General features: G+C 42.5%; 1 protein-coding gene across 1 annotated transcript in view; it reads left to right on the forward strand.

Annotated features, from left to right (window-relative positions):
• Window positions 1-6,726, forward strand: part of LOC126263563 (UDP-glucosyltransferase 2-like) — an 84,435-nt gene extending 77,709 nt beyond the window's left edge. Inside the window, exon 8 of the mRNA XM_049960656.1 lies at window positions 6,447-6,726. Coding sequence (XP_049816613.1) covers window positions 6,447-6,726 — 280 coding nt within the window. The remainder of the gene's footprint in view (window positions 1-6,446) is intronic.
• Window positions 6,727-16,085: the final 9,359 nt, after the last annotated feature.

Here is a 16,085-nt window from a genome sequence, read left to right on the forward strand (position 1 = left end):
TATCTCAATAAACGTTTCTACATGTGAAATGTGGTGTAAACCTTTACCCTTTCTAGTACGCAGAGTTTCAACTTCGAAGTAATTATCATGTTTTATACGTCGGTAAGGAATGCTAAAATTTTTCTCAGGGTTAGCGTCTATGTTATTTTTCACTGAGCCAGCCGGCGCACGTGGCTGCCTGCGGTGCGAGTCATTGTCTGTCTCTTTGTTGGCGCGCGTCGTTTTTTGGATTTGGAGGTCTAACGTCTACAAACTCACCTTGTCAAGAGGGCCCTGCCCTGTTTGAATCCCGCCAGTTCTGATGAAATTCAGGTCTGTCGTTATGATTATATCGTCTGCCGTCATGTCGGTAGTTCCTGTAGTTTCTTTCTTGTCGGTTAAGTGGTGGAGAATTTCTCCCTGAATTATCACTGCATGGTGGACCGTTGCGTCTGAAGTTATTCTGTCTCCTGTGATAATAATAGTTCTGGTTGCCATATTGTCTGTTTCTATGATTGTCTCTGTCATATTCATTACTACCGAAATGCGATCTTTCTCTGTAACTATTACTCTGCCAGTGGTTGTCATATGGGTGGTGTCTGTTTTGTTCACGATATGCGTTGTAAGAATAGCCTTGTCGTGTCCAGTTATTATTTCTTTCATCGCAGAATTGCGACGGATGTGACCTGTAATTGTTGTGTTCCTGTTTTCGCGTTCCGTGACTGTCAGTGTCAATTTCTAATTCTTGTAAGAGTCCCTGAAAATCTTCAATGTCGTCTTTGCAAAATAATATGTCGTAAATGTTCAGGTAGTTTGATTAAGCAAATGCGGATGAGTTCTGAAGAGCTGTATGGGTTTGACAGGTACTGATTCTTGTGCAACATGTCTTCAAAATATTTTACAAGATTGGAAAATTCAGATTGTTCGAAATATTTAATCATTATGATGCTCTGTTTTACTCGGTCTTGCGTAGCTTGAGACCAATATTCTGAGAGGAAGGCATGATAAAATTCTCCTTCACAGTGACAATCGTGAATGACCGATCGCATTCTTACAGCTGGTTCATTCTCTAAATAGCCACACACAAATTCTAATCTGTGCTCATATGACCAGTTGTGAGGAAAACAATGAGAGAATTGATGAAGCCACGCTTGTGGATGAATGTCGTTGCCGGAATTCTTAAATGTTTTGAATTTACGTGTAGTAATGAAAAGCTTATAGTCATTATCATCGTGTCGGCGAGTCGCATGTCGGTCGTTGTTACGTCGTTTCGGAGGTTCCATTTCAAAATTTGGTGCACCTTGCCAATTTCTTTCATAATTTCCGAAATGCGCTGTGTTATTATTTTGTGGCTGTTCCGTGTTTCTATGTCCCTCTTCCCGTATTGGAGCGCGAGTGTCCTCTGAAATATGTAATTCTTGTATTACTTGTGCCAACTGATCTTGTACTTCCCGGATTTCTCTTTTGTGTTGCGTATTAATTTGACTCTGATTTTGTTTGAAATTCTTAATTTGTTCATACTTTTCTGTGTCAATGAAGGCTACAGGTCTTGTGTCACTCAGATCATCAACCACCTTTGTAGATAAGTTAGTGAACTAATTCGAAAGTTCGGCTACTTTCTCCGATAGTGAACTTATTTCCTCAGTGTGTTTTTTTGAACCAAGTTTCAGAGTGTCCATTTGTGTTGAAATCGTATCTACTGTGTCCTTTAAGTTTTCCTGAGTTTTTGCAAGTTGTGTAACCTTATCGGTAGGTGCAACTGAGTCAATTTTAGCTTGCAAAGTGTCATGATTTTCATGAACAATAGTTTGCAGCTCTTTTATGGCTGCTTCGTGATTCTGTAATGTATTTTCATGCCGCGAAAAAATAGGTTGGAAATGCTCACAAATTTGTGTTTTTACGTCATTACAGACTTTTTGACATTTCTATTCGATTTTATGTAATTCAGTAGTTAAATCTTCACATGTTTGTTCAAGCATGGTGAGAAGATTTTGTTCCATTGCGTCTAACTGTTGCTGTGTTTGTCTCTGGTGTTGTTCCATTGTATCTAACTTTTGAAGATTTTGTTCCATTGTGTCTAACTGTTGCTGTGTTTGTCTCTGATTTTGTTTCATTTGTTGCATTAATTGCAATAATAAAGTATTAGTGTCTGGAATCTGTTCCTCTATGCTTTTCGGCAGTGCATTTGCACCGGCAACATTCACATTTTGACGAGCAGAAAATGTGTCTTGACTTGTTTGAGAAAACGGTGAAGACGCAAAACCTGAATCTACAGTATTTGCAAGATTGTGTCCTGTCATTTCGGATTCCTGAGGCGAACTGTTGCCGACCTATCGATCGATAATGCTTCCCTGTTCACTAATTGTTTCATTGCCTACACCATTATTTGCAGCCCGCTCCATTTCCCTATTCACAATTACCAAATTACTGGTTTGAACATTAGTTAATTCATTACATGGTGGCGCTAACACACTGCTTTCGTCTTCACTGTCATTTCTCAGTTTACTTTGGAGCCTAGTATTACGTTTTTCACACGCCATTATTGTCACAATATTTCACACGACAACACAGAAAAGCACAATTTGAAGAGCAAAATAAAAAAAAAAACCTTAACATAGCACTGAAAATAAAATCTCGTTAATTACTAGTGCAGCTACGCAATACGTGGTGCAAATCTACATGCATGCCACAACTGTTTTACTGTACAACAATGAGAAACTACAACTACAAAGAAAATTCTCTCTATAATTACGCGCTAGAAATAAACAATAGCTACACTAATTACACAAACTACAAGAAAAAAAATCAGAAGATTCCAGTGAGATATCCTCGGCTGAGGGTCGACATATGAAACGTCCCCTTAGAAAAATTATTGAATTACTGTGCTGGTAAACCCCTTCCGTTATTTGATTTTCAAACAGCTGAGCAGAACTGAACGTACTCAGACATTTCGCTCTTTACTTATTCTGATCAACACTAAACTGACACACAATATTTTTTAGCGCAACGGAATCTGACTTTCAATAATCCCTACAAAAGAATGGCCCTGAGTAACATTAACCTATACCTTTCACAAATCACTTACCTCACAAAAATCTTCGTTACTCGAAGTACTGCAATACAGTGAGCGCCACTATTGCCAGCTAAATAAAAGGTTCAAACTACGGAATGCACTAACTACTGATAGGCATAGTTAGCAAATGAAAGATTTTACTAGAGAACAAACAATGTATTTACTTTAATAGTCATAATATATATAGCAGTTCATGACATCGATTCTTACAAATGTACTGTTTCTGATGGACACACCTCTAGATTATCCATTCTCAAAAATCCGCCATCTCACTTCCCCACATCCACCACTGCTGGCAGCTCACCTCCAACTGCGCAACGCTACGCGCTGTTAACAGCCAACAGCCCAACACTGCAATGGCAGACAACAATTCAAACTAGCCACAGACTGCACACAGCACAGCCAGTGATTTTCATACAGAGCGGTACGTGGCGTTACCAGTATAAAAACCTAAACAGCCTACTTACAACTTGTTTGAATGAATCTTGTCAGGATGCAGCACCTTCCAGAAGCGCTGATTCGAAGACTTTGTCAGATAATTTCCTAGGACTGAGGAGAATCAAGACATATAGTCGATGTGAGCGTAGGCATACCATATTTGTTCGGGAGCTGTACAGATATAAAAGATAACTGCACTGTTTGTGTAAAATGTGTATATATTGCTGTGTAAAGTTAATATGACTTATATTGTGGTATGACCAGAGAAGGTGAGTGTGTGTCCTATCATGAGGGGTGTATAGATTCAGCACATTGATAAATGTGAGGCTGTGAGAGAGATTTTTTATGTGGAAAATTATGTGCGCTATAGATACTGATATTTGGTCCGAACCACAGCAGTCAAGAGGAGACATTACCTGTACGTCGATCAGTGTCAGACTGCAGCAGCAATCGTAATATTTATTTGTAGATACATTGGTAAATATGTTCCTGGCACCCAATATTCCTGTGAGTCTTGTAAGTATTTGATGATCTGTAGACATCTTTTGTGGGGTTTAACTGTCAGTACAATTGAGCGACCTGTGCAAAATAATTTTGCCGCTGAAAGTCTCGTCTCCAGAAAATAATGGCGGACAGTGCTCCCATACCAGCAGCAGCAGCAGTTTGACGGGTAAATTCAGTGATGAACGGGCTGTCCCGTTAGGATCACAAGGAAGAGAGAAAGCGGCCTGTGCTATTCTGAGAACTGATTTCTGTAGCTTCTGTGAGAGAGAGTCGCTCATAAAATAGGTCTTCGCTCCCATCTGGTAGTATCAGAATAGTGCCTAGACAGGAATTTCTCAGGTGTCAAGTATGAAAGGGATATCGCCGCGCCGTCGGTATGGCCGAGCGGTTCTAGGCTCTTCAGTCCGGAACCACGCTGCTGCTACGGTCGCAGGTACGAATTCTGCCTCAGGCATGGATGTGTGTGATGTCCTTAGGTTAGGTTTAAGTAGTTCTAAGTCTAGGGGACTGATGACCTCAGGTGTTTAGTCCCATAGTACGTAGAGCCATTTGAACCATTTTTGATGTTGCTACCTCATGCTTGTGGGACCCAAAAAGGCACCTATGCGTGGCTTGGCAACTGTCGGTCGTGTTGTAGCTTTGTGGGGGCCGCTGGTGCATCCCGACTTCTGGGAGCATGTGCGGTAGTGTCCTGTTCAGTCCAGTGGACAGGGGGCAGCAGGCGGTGCATGTGCTCATTGGAGCCATTTTTTATTAGCAATGTTTTGTTTAAACTATATTCCATCGATTTGACCGACCTATAGGATGACGTGAATTTAAAAAAAAGTACCCATACATGTGAAGCGTAGCGATTTTATTAATTTGCATAAATTTTTATATCAATGTGGTGTTAGTAGTACAATACTTAACGTGAAGGTGTACATGAGTGGGTGACATGAAGCAGAACAGCAGGTTAAGTACAGAACACTACGCTAATTTGCGTAATTTTTATGTAAAACGCAATACCATAGTTTAAGAGGGTGGGTGACAAAGAAGAATGCGCAGAAATGGCGTTCAAAAGCATTGAAATTCGAAAAGTGTACCAGAAAGTGGTGGGAGAACATAATTGCTAATCTGGTATCAAAGGCGGTACAATAGTTTAATGAAATGGGGGTGACTTGGTAAACCACTTAACAGATCAATAGGTTAAGTTCTGACAAAAGCCCAAACATTGGGTTAAGATACCCACAGAACAGTGCCAAACATTAGGTTATGCAGCTTGTTTGCCCCATGTAACTGCATCTTGCAAGACCTACATGTTTCCAAACAGGAGAGAATGGTGAGCAAGAGAAATGCAACCCCCAGAAACTGAATTTTTTTTATAAATAAACACTGTACCCTTCAATTTGCTGCTATGAGATCCTTCCTCGCCACCAATTTCCATCCACAAACTGGCTTGAATCCTCTAAATTGTTGAAATAAACAATATTCCACACACAACAATCTATTTCTCTCAAAATGACCGATCAACTGAGTGTTTTCCCGCCTGTTTCCAGGAGGGAGTGTGGGAGGAGAGGTGGGTTTACCAGAGAGGAGAGGTTAATTAATTGATCAATTTAATTAAGTAGTCAATCAAAGTGATAAGAGAGGAAGGCTTATTCCAATAACTCAGACCTGAAGGTGTACCCGTAGCAGTGAGGGGGGAGACGGTCTGTGGTGGGGGAGGGAGTGGGGGGAACAATAGGTTAAGTGCCTGTCAATTAAAAGGAAGGATGCTTTTTGTGGAACAATAGGTTAAGTACCTGTCAATCGAAAGGAAGGATCCTTTTAGCAGAACAATTGGTTAAGTACCTGTGAATCGAAGGAGAACAATAGGTTAAGTACCTGTCAATCAAAGGAGAACAATAGGTTAAATACCTGTCAATCAAAGGAGAACAATAGGTTTGCCTCCGAGTGCTTTCCTGCCCCTGATGTCGGCAACATGCACTAACATAATGCACTGGTGCCCCATTTGTCCCCTTACTTACAGATGTTATTACTTGGTATCATTAACAATTGGTATTGATTGGAAGCACTTCCTTCTGGTATTCAGTTGTAATAACAGTAATGTCCCACTGGATGACATGCTTAATAATAAGATGTAGCGCTCATGCACGAAATGTAGTTTCAAAAAATCAGTTTGATCATAAGGAAAATAAACATCATCATATAAATGAAACTATATAAATGGTAGGGACCAGTGACCTCAGTAGTTTGGTCCTTTAGGAATTCAAACACATTTGAACATTTGGAAGACATAAATACTCCCATACTAGCAATGTCAGGACTTGTACATACTAAATAACTTGGTCCATCCTCCCCACAGAAAAATTTTGGGTTGTGAGCAGTGTTACAAGCCTGTCTGGTGAGAGTGTTCCCACAGGTATACGCAACGTGAATGACAACTTCAGCTCACTAAGTGATGCTCGCGCAGGTACCGCGAGCGCGCCAAGCAGTTGTCGCAGCTGTTCTGGGACCGTCCCCGGCCGCCGCTGGAGGAGGCGGTCTACTGGGTGGAGTACGTCATCAGGCACCGGGGGGCGCCGCACCTGAGGTCCGCCGCGCTGGACCTGTCCTGGTACCAGTACCTGCTGCTAGACGTCGCTGCCTTCGTGGGACTTGGTGCAGTCTTAGCGGGCACGTTGCTCTGTGTGTGTCTCAAGTCAATATACACGGATGTGTGGTCGACAGTAGATAACCTGAAACGAGCGTGAACCCGTCTCCCTGTCACTCGCTCTTTTTTCATCGGCATTACGGTGTCATTACTATGACAACTGACTGACAAGGGAACCTCCCCATCGCACCCCCTTCAGATTTAGTTATAAGTTGGCACAGTGGATAGGCCTTGAAAAACTGAACACAGATACATCGAGAAAACAGGAAAAAGTTTTGTGGAACTATGAAAAAATAAGCAAAATATACAAACTGAGTAGTCCATGCGCAACATGAGCAACATTAAGGAGAAGGTGAGCTGAGGAGCGCGGTGGTCCCGTGGTTAGCGTGAGCCGCTGCGGAACGAGAGGTCCTTGGTTCAAGTCTCCCTTCGAGTGAAAAGTTTACTTTCTTTATTTTCGCAAAGTTATTATCTGTCCGTTCGTTCATTGACGTCTCTGTTCACTGTAATAAGTTTAGTGTCTGTATTTTGCGACCGCACCGCAAAACCGTGCGATTAGTAGACGAAAGGACGTGCCTCTCCAATGGCAACCGAAACTATTTGATCTCAAGGTCATAGGTCAACCGATTCCTCCACAGGAAAACACGTCTGATATATTCGATACGACACTGGTGACGGCATGTGCGTCACAGGAATATATTGTCGACCCACCTAACTTGTACACTTGGCGAATGGGTAAAAAGGTTCTTCTACCTTGCCGGATTTATGTTTTCTTTTGGATGTGATAATCACTCCCAAAAAAGTGATCGCATCGGAAGGACGAACGGACAGATAATAATTGTCTGAAAATAAAAAATTAAAATTTTCTCTGGAGGCAAGACTTGAACCAAGGACCTCTCATTTCGCAGCTGCTCACGCTAACCACGGGACCACGGCGCTCCTTAGTTCATATTTTCCTTGATGTTGCCTATGTTACGCATGGACTACTCAGTTTGTATATTTTACATATTTTTTTCATACTTCCACCCAACTTCTTCCTGTTTTCTCGATAAACCTGTGTTGAGTTTTTCAAGGCCTATCCAGTGTGCCAACTTATAACTAAATCTGAGGGGGGTGCGATGGGGAGGTTCCCTTGTGAGAACTACATGACATAGAGATAATGACACATGTCAATTCATAGAGCACCTCTTCAAATTTAGGTTCTTAACAAATGCTGTGGTATGGTTACAGTAAGGAGCATGCACGTCATAACACGTAGATTTAACCTTCACGTTTTGTTGCATTGAATTAGTTTGCACCTGTAGATAAGCGCCACAGTGTAGAGAATCCCACAGCTGGCTGCTGTGTCACCTTCGCGTGGATTCCATATCAGCAGCTTCGATGAACCTAACGGATGCACTGTCTTTTGCCATGCCATGAACAGTACCCATATTCAGTAACTGTAATGTGTGTCAAAAATTTATAAAGATGCCACATCCACTGATGTCTATGTATACACTGGGAGAAAAAAATCGCAACACAAAAAATAATTTCGCGAATTCATGTATCTAGTTAATATATTTAAGTGATTAATATTGCAAGACCACAGGGTAATGTAACTGCAAGATAAGCCATTGCAAATGTGAAATCCTGGTACATTAGTAACCGGTGTAACCGCCACAATGTTACAAAGGGAGGCATGCAAACGTGCATACATTGTGTTGTACAAGTGACGGATGTCAGTTTGTGGGATGGAGTTCCGTGGCTGTTGCACTTGTTCAGTGAATACAGGGACAGTTAATGCTGGCCGTGGGTGACACTGGAGATGTCCCGTATGTGCTCGATTAGAGGCAGATCTGGTGATTGAGCCGGCCGAAGGAACATGTCGACAGTGTGTGGAGCATGTTCGGTTACAACAGCCTAATGTGGTAGAGCCTTATCCTGTCGGAAAACAGACCTGAAGTGCTACTCATGAATGGCAGCACAGTAGGTCGAATCACCAGACTGACGCACCAATTTGCAGTAAGGGTGCGTGTGATAACCAGGAAAGCACTGCTGTCGTACCATACGTACAGGTGTAGGTCCATTGTAAATAGTACACAGGCAGGTTGACAGGACCCCGTCAACTGGCCTCCTTCTAATCGACATGTAGCCGTCACTGGCACTAAGGCAGAACCAGCTTTCATCAGAAAACACAACAGACCTCCACCCTTCCCTCCGATGAACTCCTACTTGTCACTACTGTAGTGCCAACTGGCGGTGGTTTCGGGTCAATGGAATGCACGCTACAGGGCGTCTGGCTCGGAGCTGTTCTTAAAGTAACCGATTTGTAACAGTTCGTTGTGTCACTGTGGTGCCAACCGCTGCTCGATTTCCTGCAGCAGGTGCAGCATGTTGCGAAAGAGCCATGCGCCGAACTCGAAGGTCTGCCCTCTCGCTAACGCCTGGACCCGGCCTCCCCGCGACCATACGTACTCGTAACCATCACTGCCAGTAGCTGCTACATTCCTACCTAGTCTTTCTTCAGTATCGCAGAAGGAACATCCAACGTCTCGTAGCCCTACTGCAAGATCTCTTTCAAACTCAGTGAGCTGTTGATAATGGCGTCTGTGTCGCCTTAAAGGCATTTTTGACTACCAGCAAATCACCAGGCCTAATGTCAAAGGTAACGAACGGGCTCACAAGCGCTGCAGCGTGTATTTACATCCAACCTGATGTGCACCCTCATAGTGGCGCTACTAGCGCCACTCTTATGCAACTGGCGCGAAATTTCAACAGACTTTAGGAAGGCACCTATCAACATTCTTTTATCTCGCACAACTCCTTCTTGGTGTTGCGATTTTTTTTCGCATCATTCTATAATTCTTTCTTTTTGCTTAATTATCATCAGCTGTGTTACCTGTATTATGTAAATTTGCATTTATTTAAGTGTGGTACGTATACTGTTGTATAGAATCTATGGCAATGTTGATTAACATCTGTGTAAAACCAGAGAATCCGACAGTTCAAAGACAGTGAGTAGAGAAAAAGGGCGAGAGTTTCTGGACGTCGAGTATACGAAAAATGAGGATATGAACTACTCAACGACTAACAGTTCGTGAAAATGGTGTGTAAAGTAGGAGGAATAAACGTGAGATTCCAGCTGATTAAAGTTGTTGAGACGTTGGAAGTGCTTTATGAGCACAGAGGAGCAGATGTATGATCTGTTATTACAACATATTTTTGTCAATTGTGTTATGTGTCTTTTCTGTTTAATAAGAGATCACGTCGTTACAGTTATATCTGAGCGTTGTGATGAAAATATTACCAAAAATCGTCGACAGCGAGTAAACTGAAAAATAATACTCCCGCCAGGATATTCGCGTATTATTCTGGAATTATTTGCACTTCACACAGAAGCTGTTTCATTCAAGCCTGGCCGTCACACAGAACTTCAACAGTTAATTTAGTGCACATTTCCGTACAGTCCGGGCGGGTACCAGGCAACAATAGCACACTTCCTGGAATGGAAGTGTGTAAAAAGCAACGTAATTATTGAATACCTCGTGAAACTAAATAATGTTAAAACGTAGTGAATCCATCTCTTCACGCTGAGAGAGACACATCCATAAAATACAACATTTTTTACAAGACGACAGACAGTTCTCCCCTTGCAAGGAAAAGGAAAATTGCTTACACACAGCCACGGCTTTCCTCCTGACAGAATGCCTAAAGAGTAGAACCAAAAAACAATGGTTCGTACACAAATATGATATTCGTAAATTAGAGAAAAATATCTCTATTTCTGTATGCACCAGTCTCTGATGTGCTTCATCCTTCGCAGTACTGGTATCTCCTAAAACGATAGGAGTCAACGCAGGATTATTATAGAAGTTAGTATGTTTTGAGAATTACAGTCACTCTTAATATTCCTCAGCATCCACAGTTGGAAACAGTACTAGTAAAATGCCCACTTGTATTGCATGTACACCTGGTGATCAACACACAAATTCAGAAAAAATATATCACGCAGCCGATATCTTTTATAAGCAAAAGAAAAGTTTCATAACACAACCTGAATAGTTGCGGTAAGTAAAACAATCAATGGATACCTTAACTGAAACACAGTACGAAGTATTCCTTAACACAGCTTCAGTGCATGTGTACCCAAAATTAGTTGGTTTTTGCTCACCGCCCCTTTGTTTACCAGGTGTAGAAGTATGAAACCGGAATTTCCCTATAGATACTGCCAGCCGTCAGTGTAGGGCCAATGAAACCTCGTCTGCAGCGCCATCTACGTCCTATAACGACTGACGACGAATGTCAGCGCACAGTAACCGAAGTTCTATACATCGGTATTCGTTTCAAACTCCTAAACATGTCGAGTTTTGTGCCTACGAAATACGATTTACGGACAGCATTCGATTTCTGTTATCATTTGAATAAAACTGCCACAGAATCGCATCGAATGCTTCTCGAAGTTTTCGGCGAACATGCTCTTGGGAAAACACAGTGTTTCGAATGGTTCAAAAAATTCAAAAGTGGTGATTTTCTACATCTACATGGATACTCTGCAAATTACATTTAAGTGCCTGGCAGAGGGTTCATCGAACGTGAGAAACGACGAGCGCTGGAAACAATCGACAATGTTCTAAGACAATGAATTGCAGACGTTATTGGATGAAGACGATAATCATAATCAACAGGAACTCTTGGAACAATTGAATGTCACGCAGAAAGCCGTTTCTCTTCGGTTGTAAGCTTTGTGGAAAGCTGCAGAAAGTGGGAAAACGGGTTCCGCATGAAATGAATGAAAGACAGGGTATTCCAAAGGGCCTTAAATCGTAGATGAATCCAGGCAAATTATCGACATCCATTGCAAGACCAAATAGCTTTGAAAAGAAGACAGTGATCTGTGTTTGGTGGAATCATAAGTGTGTCATCTATTAAGAGCTGCTAAAACCTAGCGAAACCGTTAACACTGATCGATTTAAATTGAGAACTACCTGAAAAGCGACCGAAATACGAAAAAAGGCAACACACAGTCATACTGCTCCTTGATAACGCCCCATCACACACAGCAAAACGGGTCAGGGAAACGATCGAGGCGTTCAGTTGCGAAATATCAGGGCATGCGGCTTATCCTCCAGACTTGAGTCCGTCCGATTATCATCTGTTTGCATCACTAGGACACGTTCTCGCTGAACAACACTTCAATTCATATGAAAATATACGAAAATAGCTCGCTGACTGGTTCGCTTCAAACGAAGGACTGTTTTTTTTGGCGGGGCATTCTTAGCCTGTCGGAGAGGTGGTGGAAACGTATAAATAGCAATGGAGATTATTTTGAATAAAATGTTGTTTATCAGTTTCAGATAACAGACGTGTAACTATTGCAACCAAATTACGGTTGCATACTTATACACCTGGTACGTGAAACGCACAAAAATGAATGGTTTGCCAGATAGACCAACAGTATCTGAACATACAAAAGAAATTGGTTCGGTACCCTGCGGACATAATGAGACAATGAGAAATAGAAGTTGCCATGTACACTACAACTAAGTGAGATAATCATTAAGTAATTATTACTAATCAGTCAGGCACCAACTGCAAGAAATATTAACACGAGTACAAAGAAGGGACCACAATTTATGTGAACCAAGCAGCACACTACAAAAAGATCAAAACATAAAATAATAGACATGCAATCTGTACAACACTAAGAAAACCAAGGAGGTAGGAAGAAAACATCATTATTATATCGTTACACGCAGCTTTAAAATACACATACGAGGGTCACTCCATAAGAAATGCACACTATTTTTGTAAAAATACAGTTTTCATTCTGCATGGGTGAAAGTTTTACAGTGTGTAGCTACATCCTTCCCGCTTGTTTTCAAACTTAGTTCAACCTGTTCCCGTGAGTGGCGCCATCACAGCATGTCTTCAAGATGGCTTCTACACTTAACGTTCGTCAGAAGCAACGTGTTGTCATAGAATTCCTGTGCTGTGAAAATGAGACAGTGGGAAACATCCACAAGAGGTTGAAAAACATGTATGGAGATGCTGTCGACCGCATTACAAGTTAGTCGGTGGGCAAGCAGGATATGTGCTGAAAGCGGGCAAGGCAATATTGAGATTGTTCTCGCACCAGCAGGCCTCGTACTCCACACACGCCAGACAATGTGCAGAGACTTAACGAATTGGTGACTGCTGAGAGACGCATCACAGTGAACGAATTGTCACACTACGTTGGGATAGGGGAAGGAAGTGTTTGCAGAACACTGAAAGTGTCGGCGTTAAAAAAGGTTTGTGCCAGGTGGGTTCTCAGGATGTTGACAGTGGCTCACAAAGAAACAACAAAAGCGGTATGCAGCGAACTTTTGGAACAGTACGAGAATGGTGGAGATGAATTTCTTGGAAGAATTGTGACAGGTGATGAAACATGGCCCCATCATTTTTCACCAGAGACGAAGAGGCAATCGATGGAGTGGCATCATGCAAATTCACCCAAGAAAAAAAATTCAAAACCACACCTTCTGTTGGAAAAGTTATGGCTATGGTGTTTTTAGATTCCGAAGGGCTCTTGCTTGTGGACATCATGCCAAGTGGAACCACCATGAATTCTGATGCATATGTGACGACACTGAAGAAACTTCAAGCATGACTGAGTCGTGTTCGATCACATCGGCAAAAGCAGGATGTTTTGCTGTTGCATGACAATGCACGGCCACATGTCAGTCAAAAAACAATGGAAGCGATCACAAAACTCGGATGGACAACACTGACACACCCGCCTTGCAGTCCTGACCTCGCTCCATGTGACCATCTTTTCTTTGGGAAACTGAAAGACTCTCTTGGTGGAACAAGGTTTGAAGATGATGACTCCCTTGTGCACGCTGCCAAACAGGGGCTCCAACAGGATGGATCAGAATTTTACCGTGCGGGTATACAGGCATTGGTCCCAAGAAGGCGTAAGGCAGTTGAGAGGGATGGAAATTATGTGGAGAAATGTAAATATTGTTCCTAGAGGATGTACCTACACACTGTAAAACTTTCAAACATGTAGAATAAAAGATGGATTTTAAAAAAATAGTGTGCATTTCTTTTGGAGTAACCCTCGTATAATTACCACTGAACAACACACTCATGCACACAGCATGACACACTCGATGACCAAATTACATTCACTCATCACAACATGAAATTCAAAATGATCTATACTTCCTGCTATTGTGTAGTCACTTGTAATTCATTCCACTACTGAAAATACGGGAAAACATACTACACTCACTGAAAACATATAATTCTGGAGGTTTTACATAATTTCACTTTCTTCCCCTAATCGACTTCTAAAATCATCATGTTGATCACTTACCAAAACTTGAAATGAGAGGTGGTTTAACTAGTTAATCATACTCATCTTCCAATAGTCCTCACATTCTTGCATTAGTAAACATACTGAGCTGGTGGGAGTAAAGTCATCTGCTACTCATCAATGAATTATCATAAAATGGCCTCACACTGAACATTCGTACATCATTGTTTTCCCTCATTTACAGGTGCACAGAAACCAGATTCTCCTTATGGTTTACATGAGACAGAGATTTCCCTTATCTAGGACACTGTGCTCAACGTTTTAGGCTTGATATCTGCTATATGAACTTCAGCCATTCTATAGATTTACTGACTTAAAAGTTCATAAAGGTTTAAGCACAAAACGACACTACAGCCAAATTTAGCCATTTTAATTACGCAAAATACATAAAACGTAATTTCTACAATTTTAGGCCTTCAACTCAGTTTTCAAGATATTGCACATGTGAGAAAATTCTGACAGTTCACATCACCAGCAGAGCCTGCATATGATCACTCATGACAAAATAAAAACGTTACTGGGAATGCTACTTTATCAGATACCATCAGATGTTACTTTCCAGGTACTACAAAACCACACAATATGAACTCTGAACCCATTTAATCACTAGAAAATATTCATTGATGTACCTCATTTGTTTGTAAACCCAAGTCTTTGGTACATTATAAATTCTCACTTGGACACACATTTATTTATAGCTACCTAACTTCACAACACCTTCATAGTAACAGAAGAAAAACTACGAGTACGTTTACACTAATACAAAGTGGAACTAGAACAAGAAACTGTTGTGGGTTGGCAGGAGAGCCAACACCGTGATTTTAGAGGAAGAAGAAAGGCACGCGTTTTAGCTCACGCAGGCTGGCGTGAGGTCTGGAACAGGACAAGGAAATTATAATTTAGAAAAAACGGACGTAGCTGGTGGAATACTTAACTTTAATCTATGAATGATGAGCGTCGCTCTTGACTGTACATGATTCATTATATCAATAGTAACTGGTAATGGCGTCTTGCTAGGTCGTAGCAAATGACGTAGCTGAAGGCTATGCTAACTATCGTCTCGGCAAATGAGAGCGTATTTTGTCAGTGAACCATCGCTAGCAAAGTCGGTTGTACAACTGGGGCGAGTGCTAGGAAGTCTCTCTAGACCTGCCGTGTGGCGGCGCTCGGTCTGCAATCACAGATATTGGCGACACGCAGGTCCGACGTATACTAACGGACCGCGGCCGATTTAAAGGCTACCACCTAGCAAGTGTGGTGTCTGGCGGTGACACCACATTCCCCCCCGCAAATCGGCGCACGGTTGTGGCATAAAGCTTCCGCCCGCCGTGGGGAGGACCCTGTGGTGTCACCGCCGGACACCACACTTGCTAGGTGGTAGCCTTTAAATCGGCCGCGATCCGTTAGTATACGTCGGACCCGCGTGTCGCCACTATCAGTGATTGCAGACCGAGCGCCGCCACACGGCAGGTCTAGAGACACTTCCTAGCACTCGCCCCAGTTGGATAGCCGACTTTGCTAGCGATGGTTCACTGACAAATTACGCTCTCATTTGCCGAGACGATAGTTAGCATAGCCTTCAGCTACGTCATTTGCTACGACCTAGCAAGGCGCCATTATCATTTGTTATTTATCTTGGGATGCATGTACAGTCAGACCAATGTTCACCAATTATGGATTAAAGTTAAGTATTCCAGCAGCTACGTACTTTCCTTGATAGTATAATTACTTTACCTGTTCCAGACCTCACGCCAGCCTGTGTGAGCTTAAACGCATGCCTTTTGGCTTCCTCCAAACCCCGTGAATTGGCTCCTGCCAATTCACAACAGACCCCATGTTGACGTATGTGACGAGGTGGGGAGCCTAACAACAGATGAGGCTGTGCCACCCGCACCCTGCCATTCGGATCGCGGGGAGCTAGGAAACGCCTGAAAACCTCCTCCAAGGTGCACGCCAACATGCGGTGTATGCGCCCACAGAGAGACAGGAGGGGCCAAAGGGTCGACCTCCATCGGGCAGGGGCACCCGACGGGCGAAAACGACATATGGACCGGAGCGGGCAAGAGTTCCATGTCGGAGGACAACTGGTCACAGGAAGCGATCGGCGGCGCGTGACCCAG

Source organism: Schistocerca nitens, chromosome 6, assembly GCF_023898315.1.
Source record: "Schistocerca nitens isolate TAMUIC-IGC-003100 chromosome 6, iqSchNite1.1, whole genome shotgun sequence".
Lineage (NCBI taxonomy): Eukaryota > Metazoa > Arthropoda > Insecta > Orthoptera > Acrididae > Schistocerca > Schistocerca nitens.